Below are 24127 nucleotides of genomic sequence, written 5' to 3' on the forward strand. Positions count from 1 at the left end.
GGCAGCAAGTGTATGGGATAGGAATACAACACGGCACCAGGACTTTGCCATGAGGTGCATGATTATGATAATGTGGAGGAGTGGATTTGAAGGGGTAGACAGAGCAGAGGAAGGGGTGATTGCTGGAGTGTGCCTTCAGGATGAGTGAAGTTAGGATCCTGGGGCAGTGTGGGAGTGTTGGAAGGCAGGAGGCTAGTGAAGATTGAAATCAGGAGGATTGCAGGAACAAAGGATGTGTAAATAGAATGTGTTGTGGTCAGCAGTTTGTTCTTCTGGATGGTCAACTCTGCTCTTGGCCACAGTTCGTTAATACCCATTTGTTCGGGCCTACAGCTGCTGGTGTCAGCTTGAAACACAATTTTGATGTGTTAGCAACATTTTGTACTTAGCAATGTCTGACTTAAATCAACCATATGCAAAATCTACACAATGTGTTTTTACCTCTTCAAAATTCTTAGAACTTTATGTAATGCTTCATTCAGTTTGATGCAATAACTGTAATAAATATGAAAAGAAATTATGTCCTCTGTCAAGCAAAGATATCAGGCTGTAAGATGTGAAAGAATCAATTTTTTTCACTGAAAAAGTGTTCTTAAAATTGTATAAGTATTTCACTGAAGCTGGCATGTCCACTCAAGTGTATCACTGAGAATTTGTTTAACATGGCTGTGCTGCACATGCAGTTCATTGTAATTGTATGGCACTGCTTCTCGGTGGTTTGCTGGCATTCTATCCTTTTCCTGTGACACAGTATTCAGTATGCTCTTGTATACAAAACAAACTGTACATGAAATTATTGAAGACCTCTCATGAAATTGACTCAAAAGATGTGGAGTGAAAAAGTTTTTACTGTGGTTCCCAATGACTGCTGATATGTTAGTGACATCACACACAGATTCATCCTTTCCATGAGTTATTTATGAAAGAACACTAAGTTCCTGAAGTGACTCCAAAGTGACACGTCCCTTTCATCATGGGAATCTAATCCTACTAAAAATTACAGGAGTGAAATAATTCCAATGTGTGAAACAGTATTGACAAACCTGTGTGTTTGTCGATGCTGTAATTCATTTTTAGAGGAGCTTTAAAGTGAAAAAACTTAAGTTGTCACAGTAATTGTATTTATTTTGTATTTGGAGGGATGGTGAGGGGGGAGGGGGGGGGGGGGGCAGGGGACCAGGGCAGCGGACAAAGTCATCATTTCCAGTGCCACAGAAATATTCAGCAAAGGTGACCGGAATGTCGTCTCCCAGTGCATATGGCACTATTAGGCAACAACAGTCGTGCTCACTATGGAATGCAACGAGCATGTCTGTAGCAGTAAAAGTGTTAGTTCAAAATCAGTGAGCTGGATATAAAAAAAACAACAACAAGAAGTTATTGATAAGACACTGCTTCTTCAGTAGAAGCCATATGCAAGGGACAACAAAAAGTAATTTAAATTTGCGGTTATTTTGCAACCCCAAAGAGTAAAAGCAGTAATAATGAAAATTTTAAAATTAGATAATAAATTTGCATTGTTAAAAAATTGCATCACTCAATAACTTACAATATTAAAACTTGAAAATAAATTTACACCATTACACTTGTTGCAAATGAAAGCCGAGAAGCAAATAAAATTAGCCAATAGAAAACACAGGAAGTCCAGTATCAGTTAACAGAGGCCACAGCTCTGATGAACTTATACTGAAAATTAATTATTTGACTGCCTTAAGTCGAACAGTCTATTACTCAGATACATATCCAATGGTAAGACAAAGCCAGTTTAATTCACTAATCACTGTCGCATTAATCGACAATCTGATTTAAAGCTCCTGCTCAAAACCAGTCCCATAAACATTTCATAGTAGTGGAAATTAACATAGTCGAACTCTTAGAGAGTGGTAATATGTATCCACTATACAGTTCTGCTTTCTGATTCCTGTAAATATGACACACTCTGTGCAATATGCGAGCTTGCAGCACCACTCGTCCACAGGATCCACAGCCCATGCACCCCAGGTTGCCCGCCCCATCTCATTTTTGGTTCTTGCTTGAAGCCTGCTCTCCCTCTCCCTCTCCCCCCAACTTGCCCTCCTTGACCTATGAAGGAGTAGTAGTAGTAGAAGTAGTAGTAGTAGTAGTAGTAGTAGTAAAAGAAGAAGAAGTAACATATATCTGAGGACAAGGTTCCTCTCGTGCATCTGGAGGTTCCGATGCCCCCCGCCCCCCCCAACCTGAGCCTGACCTCTTATTTATGGATGTCACCCTGTCCTTGTTAATAACGGATGCTGACAGCATATTGGCTCCAGCCTGTTTGCCTCCCATGTGGATTGCCTGCTCCATGCTCATTCAGTGGAACTGTAATGGGTTATACAGTCACTTCCCACAGTTGCAATTCCTTATTTCCCTTTACTGGGCAGCTTGTGTCATTCTCCAGGAATCTATTGGAACTGGTATGGCCCAGTGAGGCCTTCCAGTGCCGTTTGCACTTTGCTCCATATGGACGTTGTTAGTACATCGATCCCTGTTTGTAAAGCAGTTGCTGTCCGGGCCCACTTGGACTGTTGTCATGGTTTGCGTTCGCTACCCCCTCCTGACAAGCCACCTACACCTGTTGCTCTAACTGCCCTCCTTCAGCACTCGCCTCACCCTTACTCCTCCTTTGGGATTTAAAGGCCCATCGCCATTTGAGGGGCAGTATTTTTTCATTTAGTCGAGAGCCATTGACCAATTTCTTGTGCACCACAACCTTTGCCTTCTTAATGATGTTTCCCCTTCTCATTTTAGTGCCACTGATTGCACTTTCTCTGCCATTGATCTTTCGCTCAATTCCACTCCCCCACTTCCTTCCTTACATTGGTCGCCACGTGATGACCTCTGCGATAGTGACCACTTCCTGTTGATTCTCTGGTTCCCTTCTCGGCTCAAGATGGCTAGGTTATCCTACTGTGTTTACTATCATGATGGTTGACCTATATACACTTCCCACATCATGTTTACACGTTCTTTGCCAGGTTGTTGTATCGATAAAGTCGTTCGTAATTGGTCTGATAAGATATTTTGCACTGCTGGCATTGCTGTTCCCCGCTCGACAAGCCCTGTTCATTGCTGACAAGTTCCATGGTGAAGCACGGTCACTGCCACCGCAATACATGATTGCTATTGTGCCTAGCAACATTGTAAATGGTATGTGTCCTCCACTGGTCTTACTTCCTTTAAACGTCTTAGCACCAGTGGCCGGTACTTAATCAAACAGAGCAAGCAGATGTGTTGGGAATGCTTTGTCTCTCCCCTAGCATCTTCTGTCCTTTCGTCATGGGTGTGTGCTACATTCTGCACCCACCAGTGTTGTCAGCAGAGGCCTTCCATTCCAGGTCTAGCCTTCCAGGTGGCATTTGTACGGATCCATTGGTTCTCACAGAACACTTTGTGACCAATTTTGCAATGGCATTAGCATTGGTCTCCTACCCAGCTGCCTTCCTCCTCCGGTAACAGACTGTGAGGTTTCCCATTTATGTTTTATCCCTTGTCAGCTGGAATTCTACAATGAACATCTTACTGAATGGGAACTCCTTCCGGCCCTCCGTACCCTGTTCTTTACAGCTTCACATCAGATTCTTTTGCTCAGTTGTGGGATGACTCTTTGGGGGGGGGGGGGGGGGGGTGCTACCCTCCTGGCTAATAAACTTCATGTGATCGTGATCAAGGAGATCTATATTTTGCTTGATTGCGTCCACCTTTTTGGCATTTTGCACAAAATGTGCCCTTGTCCCAGGTGTTACAAGACTACTGTCACATTGTTACATCTGTCCTCGGTTTTCTTCAGAAAACTGGATTGTCCTCCCAGATTTAAGTACCTGAATTTCCTTCAAGATTTGGAGTCCCCTGGTTAGTGTTGGTGTTGGTTTGGGTGGCCTTTGACTTTGTCTCCATGCCAACCAAGCTTCTCCCCCCCCCCCCCCCCCCCTTTTCCTAAGTTTTGTCTGTTATTTTATGCCATTTTGTTTTTCCTTTTCTTGTGTCTTCTTCACCTGGTGTAGACCCTGTTGTGTTGTGGTTGTGGTATGGTGTAGGGATCAGGATCGGTCAGCGCCAGTGCTGGTGCCCCAATGTGCATAGCGCCTTTGGGGCACCCCCTGCTCTCGCTTATTTAGTCTTTACTCTTTCTGCCATCCGAACGTTCCTTTTGCCACTTTGTTGGGCCATTTTCCTCTCCAGTTGACGGGACTGTGCTGTTTACATCTTCCTCACTTAGTTTCTATCACCTCAGATCGGAGTCCAATGACCTTGCTCTTTGGTGTCCACCTGCTCTCTCTCCCACCCCTAATCAACCAACCGACCAACTGTTGAAATTCTCTTAATTGTCCAACATTATCAGTTTGAGTGGTCTTTTAAAGTTAAATATTTTAAGTTTAGATATTTTGCATCACAGTGTGGCTTACAGAGATTTTGCTTCCTCTACTTTGATGTTTCTCTTGATAAAGTGTAAAATTAAATTAACAGTGAGCAACTGCAGAGAAAGTGCTAAATACACTTGTGCAAGCTTAATAAGAAACTGACTTGAAGTAAAAGTCTGCTATGCTTGTGGTGTATATGATTTGTTTTACTTCATAATAACATGTAACTATTTTTCAAGAATGACTGTGTATATTCTTTTAAAGATCTGATACCTTTGTTGTAATCTGATATATTGATCAGCATGTATAAGCAGACAGACAGCCAAGATTTTATAAAATTGGATTCGAAAAAGTTTTTTTACTTTAGTAATGAAATAGGATCGATTGCTACTCACCAAATAATTGCACACGCACAACTGACACACAGATGGCCACTGTCACCTCAGGGCTTAATCCGATACTATTTTTAAATGTACTTTGAATGTGCCTGCCTGCCGCTGAATGGTGCCTCTCAGTGTTGATTAGCAAATATCCTGTTTCATTGTTGTTATTCCAGATTTTTGTTACTTTTTTGCACATTAATTTCTAAACTATTATGCTGTGTGGTAACAAGAAAGTGCTTAATTATTATAGGAGACTATTGCTTATTTTGTTATATACTCTTTAAATAATGATGATGATGATGATGATGATGATGATGATGATGATGATGCTACCAGTAGTGTGTGTGTGTGTGTTTAGTTTTAAACTAAAAATGACAGATTTTGGATGTCCAGTAAACTTTTCGCCTTACCGGACTTCATCCTCTGGAATAGCTGATCTTTAGATATCTTCACAATGGTAGTGTGAGCAAACTTTCAGTATTTTAATTTTGTCAAGTTAATATATAATATACACAGTGAACTAACAGCTAACTTACTAGTCATGTTTTCTAATTATCCATTCCACACATATTTCTCTCTCTCTGTCTCTCTCTCTCTCTTTCTTCTCTTTCTCTTTGAGTCCGTGAATTCATTGCGTTGTAGCTTATTTTACTGCAAGCACTGCTGTAATGCACTGAATGTATTCTCCACTTATTCACTTATTGCAACCTGTGCTCAATGATACGATACACACAAATTTGCTATTCTTATTTTCCTGACACCATTTTGTAGAGTGGCATCACATGAAGACGCAAATCGGATGAATGCAAGTTCACTGGCAATTGTTTTTGCACCCTGCATCCTCCGCACAAATAAAACAGTTCCGGCACAAGATTCACTGCACGACATTGGACGACAGACTCAGTGTGTGGAGACAATCATAGCAGATCAGTTACGTAAAGTCAAGTCAACGTTGGCTGATATCGATACATTGGACAGCGCCTGCCACACAGCCACGCACCGACTTTCATCCCTTCGTAGCTCCAAGGTACATGTTAGTTCTTTTATGCATCTGCTTTTTTAAGTAGAATATATTTTTTCTTTTGCTGATTCATTTAGGGCACATTTGGCAGTTTCTTAATACATTTCTTGTGTTGTTGATACTGTTCAGTATTGGATGACTGAAATGTTAGATAATTATTGTGAATTCCTACCTCTCCACATTCTCTCTTCTTCTCTCAAAGTATACTTTAGAATGGTGCCTGGTACACCATCTGAAGTCACTGAATGACTTGAGTCAAATGCTTCCTTTGAGAAAGTAAGCATGAAAACTTCATAGATGTAAAAAAACACATGCAAATTTTCAGATGATGCAAACATTGAAAATAGATATTTCCCTCAACATCTGGTAAAGGAGGGAAGCCTTGCAGGGGTTGGACAAAGGTTTCAAAGTAAGTATTACAGGAGCTCAGGAAAGAGAAACTCTGCCCTAACACAACTCTTTGACATAACTTTAGCCATACTCTTTGGCTTATTTACGTTTTGTAAAGCATGTAAACGTGTTCCCTGTGGCTAAGTGCAATACAATTAACATAAGTGGAAAACACTAAGTATGTTTTCCAGCATATTGTGTACACCAACAACCAACCAACGGACACTAGTAACTGTAAGTAAAGCAACAAAATGTAACGTGTAATGTGAATAATTCTCGCCACACTCAGTGCATACATGTTTCCTTTATATATCTTGCCACATCTATACGACTCCCACACTGCTGCAGACAAACAATAAAGATGTACCATCTGATGATGAACCACTAGGCGGTTCAAATCCAGTAATGGAATAGTAAAAGAATGGAAGAAAAAAAACAAAAGGCGATACTTTGTTGTTATACTCATCAAGTAAAGTATTAGTTGAGCCTTAAGTTTGATTGTGCTCCTCCCTCCCATTTTTTCCTGTAGTGTGCTAGTGATACTACTCTGTACCTGGAAACAACATATGTGCATGTGAGAGAATAATTGTAGGTGTACTCCCATGTTCCTGTTAACTGTAGATTACAGCCGCCTTTTGTCAAAATATCCCATTACAATTTTAACAAATACATTGCAGCTTCCCACCCACAAGCAATACAGTATGAATTTCCATTTATAGATGGTATGAATTTTGTAACCACCGAGTTTAAGAGAACAGAAAAATATGAATTGCACCATAATTCAAGTTTGTGTCATTCTGAAATTTATTTTTGTAATAGCAGAGAAAATGAAATCAAGTTTTAACTGCTGGGCAGTTATGTGGTGTATTGCATCGCTGATCATAAGGCTTCATCTGATCCACGATTGGTTTCAGTCAGGCCCATTGGAAGAAATTCAGGGTGGGAGGGGGGCACCTGGAATATGTGGTACGTTTTCTGATGTTCCTCCTGACACTCAACTCACCTCGAGTTTGCAGCTCAGAGCTGCAGACCATTGAAAGTTTTGCTTAGTCTGCGCATTCAGAGTGCCATATTGATGCCACTGGGTTCGAACAACAGAGACAAACATGGTGTGTATTTTCAACTTTTCAAGGCGTAATGAATAATCCATTAAATTTAGGGTATGCACCCGCACCAATAAAATTTCTTCCATTGATATTTTGTCTGCATATTGTCCAACTATCCTCAGAGGATGTCTGGACAATACGCGGCCAAAATGTCAGTGGAACAAATTTTATTTGCATGGCTGCATGCCCGAAATTTAATGGTCTTGAAACATACATGTTTACAGTGTGAGCGTGAAGGTATGGGCTATGTGGTCACGTGAATGCGGAGATCTGTGGAAACAGCTCAGCATCTTGAAGGGATGCGGTGAGAAAGATTTATTGGATTAGTGCAAACAACACACTCCTTGAAACTTCCTGGCAGATTAAAACTGTGTGCCCGACCGAGACTCGAACTCGGGACCTTTGCCTTTCGCGGGCAAGTGCTCTACCAACTGAGCTACCGAAGCACGACTCACGCCCGGTACTCACAGCTTTACTTCTGCCAGTACCTCGTCTCCTACCTTCCAAACTTTACAGAAGCTCATTCTGGGAACACACTCCTTTCTTCCAGGACTGCTCGTTCTGCAAGTTTTGTGGAAGAGCTTCTGTGAAGTTTGGAAGGTAGGAGACGAGGTACTAGCAGAAGTGAAGCTCTGAGGACAGGTCGCGAGTCGTGCTTGGGTAGCTCAGATGGTAGAGGACTTGCCCGGGAAAAGCAAAGGTTCTGAGTTCGAGTCTCGGTCCGGCCCACAGTTTTAATCTGCCAGGAAGTTTCACATCAGTGCACACTCTGCTGCATAGTGAAAATTTCATTCTGAACACACGTGTTATGTACCGCTTACTGCCTACACCAGTGCCAGACATTGATTCATCGCAAATGTTGGTTTTAGACAAGGATGACATGAAAATTACCAACTGATTTTGAAATTTGCCACTTTGAACAATGACATTGGGGGCTATAACTTGGTGATCAATTTTTATCTGTCTCTGTTGGTCCATTGTGGGCACAGGACAGCAGCTGGTCAAATATTAACAAAGAAATTCGTCAAACAACCACATAATTGAGAAGTTATTTTATTTTGTTTTCGCTACCAGTTTCTGCAGTTCATTATGCCACCTTCAGGCCGAACATGCACCTCTCTAAGATAATTGATATTGGCATACTGGGGCCATATGTTCCTGGATGTCATGAATTTTCAAGTGCTTCCTTTGAAGACTTGACTGCAACTGCACTCGTGTGTGTTGCTGTCAAGTCTTCAAAGGAAGCACTTGAGAATTCACGACATCCAGAAACATATGGCCCCAGTATATCGACTATTTTTTATTGGTATGTGTGGGGGCCTGATGATGGCATAATGAATTGCTGAAAGGGTAGTGAAAATAAAATAAAATAATTTCTCAACGGCACAACTGTTTGGTGAATTTCTTTGTTAAAAAAACTTCATCTTTTGTTGGTTCATGCTTAAAGTTCTGTGCTAGTTGTTTGGTAGTTTTGTGCAAGTCTTTATGTGCACCTTTACTGACTATTTGCAAAAGTCTAGCATTAAATAGATGGTGAATGTCACCAATTGCAGGAGAAGTGCATGGAGGATTATTTCTTTACCTTGTACAGAGATAAACATGTTTGCTTGTTGTGTAGTGAGTTCTGTCAGTTGTCAAGGATTCTAATATGAAAAAGCACTTTTCTGTGCAACACATTACTCAGCAACAACTTGCAGGACATCAGCAGAAAGACAAAATCAAAATACAGTATGACCTTGATAATCCAGCTCGGGGATCTGCCAATGTCCAGATTATAAAATATGCTGGATTATCGAGGTCATTTTTAAAAATGTGGTTTTAAAAGAGGGATATAAGCAAAAGCTACAGTTTTAATGTACAAAGGCAAGTAACTATTATTAATTAAACACAACAGGTAGGAGTACAATACAAAAGAATTAATAGGAGGCCTATGTATTACTTTCCTGTAAAAAAATCAAAACTGAATTAAAAGTTGAATATCGCAACGGGCTATTGAATCAGTTTAAGGCACAAAATTTTAGAAATTTTCTGTATCCGTGTATAACTGCTGTATGTCATTAACTAAATAAAATAAGCACCATAGATTAAGAAAGATCAAGAATAAGCTAATTAATAAAAGTCGCTACCAAGATTTCGTGTAGTTGAATTGGAATCACTGCCTTTGGGAATAGCACAGATAGCTGACATTGTTGAGGGCTTGCAATGTGATGGACTGGTATATGTGCCACTGGTGGTTTAGCCGAAATTCTCTTCTGAGCCCTTTGGAACGTTGCAGTAAAGCTAACTTGCTTCTTGGGTTGAGCTCTTTTGTGACAGAGATTATTTTGTATTATGATCAAATTCATAACTTCAGAAGTACTGCATTGTTGGTTGTTCTGAGCAAAATTCACAAAAGTGTTTAAGGCTTCTGAAGCACTAGCCCAAGACGTGTGTTGCAGCAATTTCTTCCTCATCATTCTCAGTTTCTAGTGCCTCCTGTGGGTTGAAAACATTTCATAACATCACATAGTCAGTCAGGTTGTCTTTGTTAACTAAATTTCTGTCATACAATTTTAGAGTGATCAGCTGTCGACTTATCTTTATTTACATTGATTTCCACCTCGACTCCTTTGACTAGTTTAAGCTTAAGTTTTCTCCAGGCCTAATAATGCAACTGCCTTATCTTGACGAGAATATACTCAATCAGTGAGGTAGATGATTGCCATTCTGAACAGTTATGATGTTTCTCAAAAGAGTCAAATTTACTGTGAACTGCGCTGAGCTAAAAATAAGGAATAACTTCTTATGCATGCCAGACTGCAGAGTCTGCTGGATTATCGAGTGCCGGATTACACGGTCGTACTGTATTGATTATTACTTTGGACACGCATAAGTTGTCCAAACTAAGAGTACAGTGTGACAATGCAGTTATACTTAGTTTTACAATGAGTAAGAAAGTTGGCAAATCATTAAAGCCTTTTGCTGAAGGCGAAATCTGAGGCATGCTTCTTGGACATTGCAGATTTACAAATAAGTTTATTGAGATGGACAGTTGTTTGCTGTATTGGTGTGGTGGCTGATGACATTAAAAACAGTTTGTCTAATCATGTTGCCACATGCAAAGCATTTGTGATGACTTTGGAGGAGACCACTGATTTGTTAGACACAGTTCTATTAGCAGTTTTTGTTGGAGCTCAACATAATGGAAGTGTTATTAGCATTACAGCCAGTAAAAGGAACATTTTATTTACTAATGGCGTTTCAGAATTTTATGATAGAAGTATTTAAGGGAGCTATTGTAAAACATCAAAAGTATAGAAATAATGTCCTCCACACATGAATATAAAAGTGAGCATCTGAGGATAGGTTGAACGTAAAATGAATGTTCTCCCAAAACCATGTGTTGTGAGGCATAATTTGTTTGTGTGGCGTGTTGTGAAAGAGGTGCCATTCCTGTGGGTACTTTACCCCATAAACATTGCTATGGAAGCTATAGTTCTGACTCTATGTGGTAGGAGTCTTGGTATCGTGTCTCTTGACGAGGCAGCCCACAAGCTGATGTATATATGTGAATCAGATGGATGGGTCACCAAAGTTTGCCCATGCCTGATCTGTTGTAATGAAATCCAGAACAAAATACATTAGTGACAATACAAGATAAGGTGTCACTACCTCAGCTGTTGAAACGGCTGTAAGAGAAGAGGATTGTGAGGACAACAAGGAGAAAATCAGAAATGTAGTGAGGACAACTTGGTTCAAATGGCTCTGAGCACTATGGGACTTAACTTCTGAGGTCATCAGTCCCCTAGAACTTAGAACTTCTAAAAACCGAACTAACCTAAGGACATCACACACATCCATGCCCGAGGCAGGATTCCCAGACTGCAGCATCTAGAACCGCTCGGCCACCCTGGCCGGCAGTGAGGACAACTGAGAGGAGACTAGTTGTTATTACACAGCACAGAGAAAATAAACATTTAAATATTGTGGTACATACTACAGTTGTTGTTGTTGTTGTGACTGTGATGGTGGTCTTCAGATGAAGTCTGGTTTGGTACAGCTCTCCATTGTAGTCTGTTGTGTGCTAATGTTTTCATCTCTGAATATTTGACCTACATCAACCTATCCCTTCTTTTTGTGAAGTTGTGTCATAAATTTCTTTTCACACTGATTCAGTTCAGTAGTTCTCAGTTAGTTAATTGATCAATCCGTCCACTCCTCAGTATTCTTTTGTAGCACTACATTTTAAAAGCTTATATTCTCTTTTTGTTAAAAATATTTATTGACCACATCTCACTTCCATACAGAGATACACTTAAGATACATAGAGATACACTTAAGATACATACTTTCAAAAAACACTTAAAACTTTAATATGAACATATTTCATTTTTTTGTAGAAACTTTTCTTGTTATTGCTAGTTCACATCTTTCAGGGTGTTTTTAAAAAAAAAGCAAATAAATATAACAGTTTCCTTAAAAAAAAATTATTAGCAAAGTGTTACACACTACAATAATCCTTTCACTTAGTACACATGGGATCTCCTTAGAACACAAACATTCAGTGTATCCCCATTTAGCTTGAATAATGATCCAACCTTGGTCTGATGCATCACGCATGGCGTAATGTATCAGAGTTCATTTAGGCAAATGCTGTTTCATTTGTGGCCCTTAATGATGTCACATTGGGACACTGAGATTTGTTGGAGACTCCTTCAAATAAGCTCCACATGTAATTTTAAAACTGAGTCAACCAGTTGAGCTATCATACATCAAGACATGCTATCTCTTTTCTTTCCTACCTTCCCCCCTGTTGCAGTGCAAAGTATGTTATTTGCATCTTAGTCGAGAGGTATTATACGGACAAAGAATAAAGCATCCTCATTTTAATGTAGTTCTGTAAAAGGAGAATGAATTGTTAGAGGCAAAAGGGCTCAACAACTGTAAAATATAGTTTTCCTTCACTAATTTCTATATTTCATTTTAGTTATGCATTTTTTTTTATGCTGTCATTAATTACGTAAAAGCAGAAGAGCCAGCACATTATCTTGGCTGTGGTGCTGCACTAGGGCACATGTTGAAAATTGTGCAAGTGAAATGTCACTTACGGCTTTGGATAAAACTATAGGAAGAATATATTGTACGAACAGTAAAGAAACAGGCAATGGACATTAATAATGATGATGATGATGATCTTCTTTTTCTTGTGCCTGCCCACATTGATGCAGGGTCGACATGGTTATTAAATGGATTTCGCATGGGTAATTTAAGGGGTGGTCAGATGCCATTGCTATTGATAGTTAGGATAAAGTTAGTACAGTGTATGAGGAATGAGACGGTGGATTGTTATGAAGCACAGTGACTACCTGGCGGAAGACCTCTGCCAATTATCTGACTCCTCCACCTACAAACTCTGCCAGAGTGATCCCAGCCTAGAAGTCCAACATAACCTTCAATCCATGCTTAAAGCATTAGGTCCTTCTCAGAACCTCTCCCCTGAACTCATTTCCCTTCTCACCCCTATGACACACTCCACACCCACCTCCTACATGGTCCCCAGAATCCACAAACCCAACAATCCTAGATGCCCCATTGTATCTGGCAATTATGCCCCCACGGAAAGAATTTTGGCCATCAGTGACCAACACTTTCAATCAATTGCCTGCAATCTAGCCTCCTACATCAAAGATACCAACTATTTCCTTCACCGACTCTCCATCACCACTATCCCTTTACCTCTTGGACCCATATTCATCACTGTTGATGCCATCTCCCTATACACCGATGACATCTTCATGATGTGGACTCAGGGACAAGACACCCTACCATCATTCCTTCACAACCTCAACACCTTCTCTCCCATCTGCTTCACCTGGTCCTCCTCAACCCTGTGTGCCACGTTCCTGGACACTGATCTCCTCCTCTCTGATGTCTCCATCTACAACTCTGCCTACCCACCAACTAACAACAGTACCTGCATTTTGACAGCCATCATCTCTTTCACACCAAATAATCCCTCCCATACACCCTGGCCTCCAAAGGATGGCGTTTCTGTAGTGACAAGAACTCCCCGGCCCAGTATGTTTAGAGTCTCACCAAGGCCTTCACAGATATACACTATCCCCTGGGCCTAGTCCACAAAAAGATATCCCATGCCATCCTCCCCTCCCCCCCAAAAATTCTTCCACCACCCCCAAGAACTAGCTGTGAAAGGGGGGGGGGGGGGTGCCCTCTTCATCATCCAGTACCATCCTGGACTGAAACAACTGAAACACATCCTTTGTCAGGACATTGATTACTGGTCTTCATGCCTTGAAATGAAATGAAATGAGGGACATTCTACCCAATATTCTTCCCACCCCTCCTAAAATGGTGCTTCATTACTCAACAAACCTCCAAAAATTCTAGTCCCTCCCCATGCCACTCCCAGTTCCAACCCCTTGCCACAGAAATCATATCCCTGTGGAAGATCCAGGCACAAGACCTGCCCAGTCAACCCACACAGCACTTCTTATCCCAGTCCTGTCATAGGTTTATCCTATCCCAACGCCTGCCCAGTCAACCCACGCAGCACTTCTTATCCCAGTCCTGTCATAGGTTTATCCTATCCCAACAGGGGACGGGCCACCTGTGAAAGCAACCATGTCATTTACCAGCTCTGCTGCAACCATTGCACAGCATTTTTATATTATTATGACTACCAACTTGTTGTCCACCAGGATGAATGACGACTGCCAAACTGTGCCCTAGTGCAGAGTCGACTACCCCTGTGACACAACTTGCAACGGACTGTAACCACGCTTGATTTCAATGGCTGCTTCACTATCTGAGCCCTCTGGATCTTCCCTTTCACAACCACTTTCTCTGAACTGTGCAGATGGGAGTTATCCTTACATCAAATTCTCCACTCACAAAATTTTCCCAGCATCAGCCTACGGTAACCTACTGCACCCACACCCTTCACCCAAAAGTTTCCATCCCCTCTGTCCTGTCACCTCCTACCTATTATTGTCTCCCACCCTCTTTGTGTGCCACCCGTTGCCAACACATCTGCCCCATCCTTCCCCTTCCATTCTTCAGTCCCCACCCAACACCCCTCCCCACATCCCTGCCCCACAGCCTCCCGACGCTGCACATGTTTACAGTGTAGGTGCTGTGCACTCTGCCACACAGTGCTATTCTCTTCCTATGCCCATACTCTGCTATCGGTTCCCCTTCCCCGCTGTGCCTGTCTGCAACTCAACATGTCTCTTTACAGTGAGCAGAAATCTATCGTTTCCTTATGCAGTTTTGGAGATTGGCATGTTCAAAGAGAGAGGCAGACAAGATTGTTTTATGGTTTTGTAATTAGTATAGATACAGATGATGCTTGCTTTAATTTTATTTATTTAACTTGACATTTTATAACTAGTTGTACTAATTTTGCACTCTTACAATTGATGTACAGATATTCAGCCCTGAAGAATTGTTACCAGCTAGTGATTCAGTAAAGAAAACAGATGAAGAGGAAGCACTTTTAATGGAGCACATAGAAGATATACAAAAAGAGAAGGCATTGTTGACATCAACACTTCCAAGTCTAACAAGGACCACCTCTGATGATGATATGCTTTCAACAGATCTTGATGATGGTGGGAGCCTGGATGATATGTCAGTGAGAGCTGATGATGATGGTAAGTTTCATTGGCTATCTGAACAGAGTAGTTACGACTTACCTAAATAAAAGATGTGAATAATAAATAAGCCACAAACATTTTACAGACTTATCACATATCCTTGTGTTGTAGAAGCAGTCATCTTTTTCCATGCAGTGCAGTGATTTGCTGTGGTGTTTTATCCTTGTTTCAAAAGTAAAACCATTTCAAAATGTAATACTTCAAATGCTATGTGTCTATGTTGTTTACCTCTTTGACATTAACTTTGAGTCAAATTTTATGAAACAGCAGCAGATTGATTAACACTTTTACAAACGAAAGTGTCAACATTTCAGAGTGTACAGCCAATAAGATCGAAAGTAATCTTGACTAATAAAATCACAGAGCAAGTGAAACATTTTTAAATGTCTAGGATGCAGGATCACACATGAATGCAGCCATGATGTGGACCAAAAATTAAATTAATTTCCTTTAATATGTGGAAGGAGTGTAAAAAATTTACAGAGTAAAGCCAGGAAAGGAAAATAGCTCAAATTTTACAAAATCGTAGCAGTACCACTCCTTCCCTATGGAAGTGAAGCATGCTTGACAATGAAACACCAATAAAGTAGAATATGGTCCCAATAAATGAAGTACCTAAGAATATTGGAAGGAAATACTAGAGAAGATCATAAAAGAAATGAAGATATAAAGAAAGATTTAGGAATATGTAACCTAAATGAAAAAAAGTGGAAGGACTGTAGAGACTGTACGGTTGGAGAAAGATTTCTGCTAAAGGTTCTCAGTTATAAATGCAATGGAAGAAGAAATGTAGGAAGGCCAAACAAGAGCTGGAGTACTGTAACAGGCAGTTTACCTAATACATGAAGAGAAGAAGAAAGGGGAGGGGGAGGAATAAGAATAAGAAGAAGAAGTGAAAATATATTGGGTATCGGGTTTGAAGTCTTTTATTTCCTTCTCATAGCAGACAGGGAAGAACTGCATACAAGACTGAATAATGTGTAGGAACAAAAGCAGCATGGGATCACTTTCAAGGGAGTCACATTAATACTGAAAGAAAATCAACAATGAAATAGCTGACTTCATGGTATCTGAGACATAAGAAGTGACAGGGTGTAATAAAATCAGAGAACAGGAAGGGCAGACAGCAAATAGACATACATGAGAGCCACATGGGAAAGAAGCAAATAGTAGTAGAAGAAGAATGAAGCCAAGAAGATAACATAGTGTGACAGAGAAATGTGAAGGATGATGATGATAAAACCAAATGCTGCATAGTTTGGTAAGAGCTGGAACAAATTATTTTAAGAGTTAAAATTGAGGTGCAACAAGCAGTTACTTACAACTTTCCATTGTAAAGGAAAGTTGTATCTGACTGGTGGCTGCTCCATAGTTTTAATTTCTAATAGTCACTATCCCCCCTGCAGGCAGTGTCTGGACTCACTATTTTAAGAGTGTTGGGACGTGGAAAACTGATATTATTTTCAATAACAATTGATTATATTCTGCCAATATCACACTTGAATAGGCAACAGCCATAAGATCAGTTGTAGAGTAATGTGAATTATTTCCTCATTTTCAAAAATTCATATCTTTGTTCACAGCCATATATCATTATTGAAATTTTTACAGTACGTTATCATATAAGTGCACAAACTGTGAAAAAATCGTATTTTTATATTCAGTGCCACCTAAGATAACTAACCCCTAACGTTACAAAAAATGAAAATTTTCAAATTTCAAAAATTCATAAAAAATTAAGGAAACATTTGTAATTGTTCTTTCTCTACATGAGGCTAGTATTATATGATATCTAACCATAGGAAAAAATAGACTCTCATAAATCACTCCTTGTTTGTTATTTTTGGGCCTAAAAGTGGATTTTTGAAAATTTGGATACCAAATTTTGGAGGTCATTTTGACTAGTTATTTTTGAATTTAGGGTATTTTGTGTAATAGACAGTGTTCTAGAGGACACTTTTCTAAAAACAATCATGTCATTTGCAATGTTTTAACTTAACCCAGTGCAGAGATATTCAATTTTTCGGCAATGTCTCCAGACTGAAAAATCGTTGCGCACCTACAAATAAAAATGGCTGCCATCCAGTATAGGTGCAAGACAAATTATTTTAAAAAACTGTTTTGAACTTTTCAAATATAGGGCAATCACATATAAAAAATTAAAATATTTAAAAATGGTCAAGCAACCATCGCTGGACCACTTCATATGGATTAACCCATACTGGTTCATGATCAATGCCAACTTTAGGTTTTTCATCTAGTGTAAAAAGTTTCTGTAACCACAGATCAGCTGCTATATGTCATGCTATTCCCTCTGATGAAGTAAATTATATCCATGAAGAAAGTGGAATAGGATGTGTGAAGCCACTGCATATGGACAATACCTTGATGTCTTTGATAACATATGGTTTGGGGTCTAATTTTGTGATATTAGGCATACTCTTCTGCCTTATGTCACTCCTCCTTCTGTGAGACATTTCATTATAGGCTTTGGAAGTAGGTGTTTCGATTCCAGATTGCAGAACCATAGAATGCAAAAATGTTCAAAGATAACCAGATTATGATTGAACTTCACAGTGCTCTTAATTGCAATAAAGGTAAGAATGATTCTTTAGAAGAGCAAAGCAGAATGGTTGAAGTTCCTTGCGTCTGTATCTCAGGATGGTGACTGTTCCTCTCTTCATGACTCTCTTCTCTGCAGGAAAATTAATAATTTTAAGGCTAATTGAGGAATGTGTTAAATATTATGTGGACTGATATGCTAAAGTGATTGCTAGAGATTAATGGGAAGTGGTTTAGTTTAAGACTGTGGTATGATATCTATCCTGGCAACTGATAATGTAAAAATAATTATCGGTAAGAAAGTGCCAGCAGAGTAGTATACTGTGTGTGAAGCAGTGACGGTGTTGTCCTCCTCAGCTTTGATCATTCACGTGTGCATAGACTTACATTACTGAACTATAAGCCTTGATGAGATAGGGAAAATACATAGACAATTGGGAAGTTAGTTACGTATTCAACAGAACCAAAATCTGTTATTTACTCAAGAAATTATTATTATTTTAAAGGGAGTATGTGGAAGGGGTGCAGAATTGTTGCATGTTAAAAGGAAGGAATGATAGGAAAGAGTTTTTTAACTACTTTTTTTCCAAACAGTACCTTTGTACACCCTTTGAAGAATCAAGAAGAGGCTTATAATTATATCATGATTGGTCAAAAATATTATAATTAGATACTTAAACAACAGAAAATCCAGGATGGAATGATGACATATATTGTCATAATTAGATACTGCATTATAATGCAGAAAGATATGCAAATACCAATTCTGTCAGTTAGCCAGTGTTGTTTAAACTTAAGTTCAGAATCAATTATATAGAAAGGTGAATGCCATACAAGGAAGGAAGAGGGAATAATAACTAAAGAAATACTGAAGCATATGATTCAAAACATACAAGATTATACGATTCAATACATACAAGATTATATGATTTAAAACATACAAGATCAGCAGTGCAACGTTGAGGGGGGGAGGGGGGGGTGGGTTCAGAAACAAAAGCTGAATAGTTTACAGAGGCACTCCAAAACTAAACTGTTACAGTAAAGACAGACACTGCAGGTTAACTATACATTTTAAGATATGAGAATTGCAGATACTGGATCACTTTGACTGGAATGAACATCTCATGCACATGCCAGTAAATCGTAAGAAGCCAGCATTATCATAGAAGTAGATGATCCAGTAGTATGATTTCAGTTTGACAAGATGTTGGAAGATCATAGTACTGATAAGCCAGCAGTAGTAGATGACATCCTCATAGTCACTAAAATTGATGATGATAATGCTCTGATGATTCCCTTCTGGCCATTAAATGAATTTTTGATGCTATGTCTTCTGATATTAGCAAATGGAACTGCTCAAAGCTAATATATAGACATTCATTACATCCAATAAAATGAGATAGCTCTCTGGTACAAAATTTTTTTGAGTTTGTTGAATGGACTTTAGCCAAAGAAATTTCTGTGTTGTTTTTGAGGATTGTAAGATATTTGCATGAAAGTGGAAACTAAGACACAGGAAAAGAAACCAATTCATCATCCCGATCAGCTGTCATGATTAAGACCGCTAACAGTACAGAATATTTGTAGTTAATTCCAGCTGAAGTGCCATTTGCTACCAATTTAATTAGTAATATTGGTTTATATGGATAAGAGGCATTCAAAAAGAAACGAGCCAGTGGCATAATTACAGAAACCAGTACCTGTATGTTAGAAGTATGGACCCTGGCTGTTGAGACACTTGTCCCACTGTGACACAAGGCAGTGAATGGCTGTCTCATAAAATTCTCGGGGCTGCAATGTTAACCAGTTCTGCACATACAGCTGGGCGTACAGCTGACCACCCTGCACCAAGTGATGAAATCAAAATGACCAGGCAATCTCACCTGTGGGGTCATTCTGCTCCATGACAATGCAAAGTCACACACGGCCAACACAGTCGTGGTACTACTGCAGAAATTCAAATAGGATGTTCTCGGCCACCCTCCATACAGTACGGACCTGTCTCCTGTGATTACGCCATTTTTGGTCCCCTTAAAAAGACTCTGAGGGGCAAACAATTCACCTCAGACAACGACATCCAGCTGTACGTGTGGAACTGATTAACATCGCAGTCCCGGGAATTTTATGAGACAGCCATTGACCGTCGTGTGTCACAGTGGGACAAGTGTCTCAACAGACAGTGTCAATATTTCTAACATACAGGTAGTAGTTTCTGTAATTATGCCTCTGGCCCATTTCTTTTTGAATGCCCCCTTATATATGCATCCATAGTTCCAAGGGACAGAGCCCATGTGGTGCTTGGAGTACTTCCACTAAGCCGGAGATAAAAATGAAAGGCAGTGGCAATGTTTCAGTGGTCTGTTGCTAATGGTAAGAGGTTTGATTTTTTGTGAAATGTATTAGCATTTTATGAAAATGCTGAAGGCTTCAACCACAATAGTTGCTAGCTGGCCACTGTGACCGAGTGGTTCTAGGCGCTTCAGTCTGGAATTGTGCGACTGCTATGGTCGCAGGTTTGAATCCTGCCTCGGGCATGGATGTGTGTTATGTCCTTAGGTTAGTTAGGTTTAAGTAGTTCTAGGGGACTGATGACCTCAGATGTTAAGTCCCATAGTGCTCAGAGCCATTTGAACCATTTGAACACTAGTTACTTCCTTCTGCAAAGAACTTGGTGTGATGCATTTTAATGTATTTGACAGTAGTAAATTAGTTTTCTGCTTACCAAAAGGATAAAACAGTTTCATGGTAGCAAATACAATGAAGAGCCAAAGAAACTGGTATAGGCAAGTGTATTCACGTACAGAGATATGTAAACAGGCAAAATAAGGTGCTGTGGTAGGCAACACATATATTGAGACAAGTGTCTGGCACAGTTGTTAGATTTGTTACTGCTGCTAAACTGGCAGGTTATCAAGATTAAAGTCAGTTCGATAAGTAATAGAAGTGCAAACCCTCCGCAAATTGCTGCAGATTTCAAAGCTGAGCCATCAATTGTCAGCGTGCGAACCATTCAATGAAGTATCATTGATATGGGCATACTGAGCCAAAGGCCCACTCTGGTACCTTTGATGACTGCACAACCGAAAGCTTTACTACTCGCCTGGGCCTGTCAACACCGACATTGGACTTTTGATGATTGGAAACATGCCTGATTGGACAAGTCTCATTTCAAATTGTGTCAAGCGGATGGACATGTACGAGTGTGGAGACAACTTCACGAATCTGTGGACCCTGCTTGTCAACAGGGTACTGTTCAAGCTGGTGGAGGCTCTGTAATGGTGTGGGCCATGTGCAGTCGAAGTGATATGGAACTCCAATATGTGTAATTATGACTCTTGAGAGGTGACACATACATAAGCATCCTGTCTGATCACCTGCATCCATTCATGTCCATTGTGCATGCTGAGGAACTTGGGCTATTCGCAGGGCAATGCGACACCCCACATGTACAGAATTGCTACAGAGTGGCTCCAGGAACTCTCTTCTGTATTTAAACTTTTCTGCTGGTTACCAAACTCTCCAGACGTGAACATTATTGAGCATATCTGGGATGCCTTGCAACATGCTGTTCAGAAGAGATCTCTACCTCCTCGTACTCTTACAGATTTGTGGACAGCCCTGCAGGATTCATGGTTTCAGTTTCCTCCAGCACTACTTCAGACAACAGTAGAGTCCATGCCATGTTGTGTTGCGGCACTTCTGCGTGCTCTCGGGGCCCTACATAATGTTAGGCAGTTGTACCAGTTTCTTTCGCTTTTCAGTGTAGATGGCTACAAAGGGTTCATACTAGGAGAGATTAATTTCACCTTAAACACACTCTTTATTGGTTGTCTTTTTTGTCATGCTCTGTCCATTGTCTCTCTGACATCGTAACTTAATTTTGAAGTAGTTTGTGACTGTATGCAGGAATCCTGTTCAGTATCTTGACCCATACAAAACTGGCAGCCAAACCAATTGACGTGTTTAAAAAAAATAATTTTAACAGTAAAAAAGCTAGTTTTCTAGCTTGTAAGTGGAACATAGGCTGTGGTAGTAATCTCTTTGAAACACTGATTACGGACATCTGCAAAATTTCTGAAATATATGATGTAAGAAAAACCCTCTATTGAGTAAATACATAAAAAAGTAATCCATTTAGTCATATCGGTTGTGTGATAGTGTGATCTAATAAAAAATAAATATCCTTTAAAATTTGGATTTTATTTCTTAAATCCCTCTGAGTGCCAGTATGATATAAATCTGATTTACGTAATTTGCAGTTTACTCTCAGTAGTTTCATAATTTTAAAGGAAAACATGTATAATTTTTTGCATGTATTTAAATTTTAGCTACAAAGCCACATTGTTGTTGTTGTTCTTGTAATTCTCGTCCAAAGACTGCTTTGATGCAGCACTCCACACTAGTCTATCCAGAGCAAGCCTCTATGTCTCTGAATAGCTACTGCAAGCTACAGCCATTTGAACTGGCTTACTACCCCCATGAACCATGGACCTTGCCGTTGGTGGGGAGGCTTGCGTGCCTCAGCGATACAGATGGCCGTACCGTAGGTGCAACCACAACAGAGGGGTATCTGTTGAGAGGCCAGACAAACGTGTGGTTCCTGAAGAGGGGCAGCAGTCTTTTCAGTAGTTGCAGGGGCAACAGTCTGGATGATTGACTGATCTGGCCTTGCAACACTAACCAAAATGGCCTTGCTGTGCTGGTACTGCGAACGGCCTTGCTGTGCTGGTACTGTGAACAACTGAAAGCAAGGGGAAACTACAGCCGTTATTTTTCCCGAGAGCTTGCAGCTTTACTGTATGGTTAAATGATGATGGTGTCCTCTTGGGTAAAATATTCCGGAGGTAAAATAGTCCCCCATTCGGATCTCCGGGCGGGGACTACTCAAGAGGACGTCGTTATCAGGAGAAAGAAAACTGGCGTTCTACGGATCGGAGCGTGGAATGTCAGATCCCTTAATCGGGCAGGTAAGTTAGAAAATTTAAAAAAGGAAATGGATAGGTTAAAGTTATATATAGTGGGAATTAGTGAAGTTCGGTGGCAGGAGGAACAAGACTTTTGGTCAGGTGAATACAGGGTTATAAATACAAAATCAAATAGGGGTAATGTAGGAGTAGGTTTAATAATGAATAAAAAAATAGGAATGCGAGTAAGCTACTACAAACAGCATAGTGAACGCATTATTGTGGCCAAGATAGACACGAAGCCCATGCCTACTACAGTAGTACAAGTTTATATGCCAACTAGCTCTGCAGATGATGAAGAAATTGATGAAATGTATGATGAGATAAAAGAAATTATTCAGGTAGTGAAGGGAGACGAAAATTTAATAGTCATGGGTGACTGGAATTCGAGAGTAGGAAAAGGGAGAGAAGGAAACATAGTAGGTGAATATGGGTTGGGGGAACGAAATGAAAGAGGGAGCCATCTGGTAGAATTTTGCACAGAGCATAACTTATTCATAGCTAACACTTGGTTCAAGAATCATAAAAGAAGGTTGTATACATGGAAGAATACTGGAGATACTAGAAGGTATCAGATAGATTTTATAATGATAAGACAGAGATTTAGGAACCAGGTTTTAAATTGTAAGACATTTCCAGGGGCAGATGTGGACTCTGACCACAATCTATTTGTTATGAACTGTAGGTTAAAACTGAAGAAACTGCAAAAAGGTGGGAATTTAAGGAGATGGGATCAGGACAAACTGACTAAACCAGAGGTTGTACAGAGTTTCAGGGAGAGCGTAAGGGAACAATTGACAGGAATGGGGGAAAGAAATACAGTAGAAGAAGAATGGGTAGCTCTGCGGGATGAAGTAGTGAAGGCAGCAGAGGATCAAGTAGGTAAAAAGACGAGGGCTAGTAGAAATCCTTGGGTAACAGAAGAAATATTGAATTTAATTGATGAAAGGAGAAAATGTAAAAACGCAGTAAATGAAGCAGGCAAAAGGGAATACAAACGTCTCAAAAATGAGATCTACAGGAAGTGCAAAATGGCTAAGCAGGGATGGCTAGAGGACAAATGTAAGGATGTAGAGGCTTATCTCACTAGGGGTAAGATAGATACTGTTATAGGAAAATTAAAGAGACCTTTGGAGAAAAGAGAGCCACTTGTATGAATATCAAGAGCTCAGATGGCAACCCAGTTCTAAGCAAAGAAGGGAAAGCAGAAAGGTGGAAGGAGTATATACAAGGGCGATGTACTTGAGGACAATATTATGGAAATGGAAGAAGATGTAGATGAAGATGAAATGGGAGATATGACACTGCGTGAAGAGTTTGACAGAGCACTGAAAGACCTGAGTCAAAACAAGGACCCGGGAGTAGACAACATTCCATTGGAACTACTGACGGCCTTGGGAGAGCCAGTCCTGACAAAACTCTACCATCTGGTGAGCAAGATGTACGAGACAGGCGAAATATCCTCAGACTTCAAGAAGAATATAATAATTCCAATCCCAAAGAAAGCAGGTGTTGACAGATGTGAAAATTACCGAACTATCAGTTTAATAAGTCACAGCTGCAAAATACTAACGCGAATTCTTTAGAGACGAACGGAAAAACCGGTAGAAGCCGACCTCGACAAAGATCAGATTGAATTCCGCAGAAATGTTGGAACACGTGAGGCA

The 24127-nt window shown here is 40.1% G+C and overlaps 1 protein-coding gene across 1 annotated transcript in view; it reads left to right on the forward strand.

Moving 5' to 3' along the window:
- Nucleotides 1-24127, forward strand: part of LOC126094510 (unconventional myosin-IXa-like) — a 303759-nt gene that overhangs the window by 262029 nt on the left and 17603 nt on the right. Inside the window, 2 exon segments of the mRNA XM_049908919.1 lie at nucleotides 5534-5789; nucleotides 14706-14931. Of these exon segments, the coding sequence (XP_049764876.1) occupies nucleotides 5534-5789; nucleotides 14706-14931 (482 nt within the window).

The sequence above is a fragment of the Schistocerca cancellata genome, chromosome 8, assembly GCF_023864275.1.
Source record: "Schistocerca cancellata isolate TAMUIC-IGC-003103 chromosome 8, iqSchCanc2.1, whole genome shotgun sequence".
NCBI classification, from domain to species: Eukaryota; Metazoa; Arthropoda; class Insecta; order Orthoptera; family Acrididae; genus Schistocerca; species Schistocerca cancellata.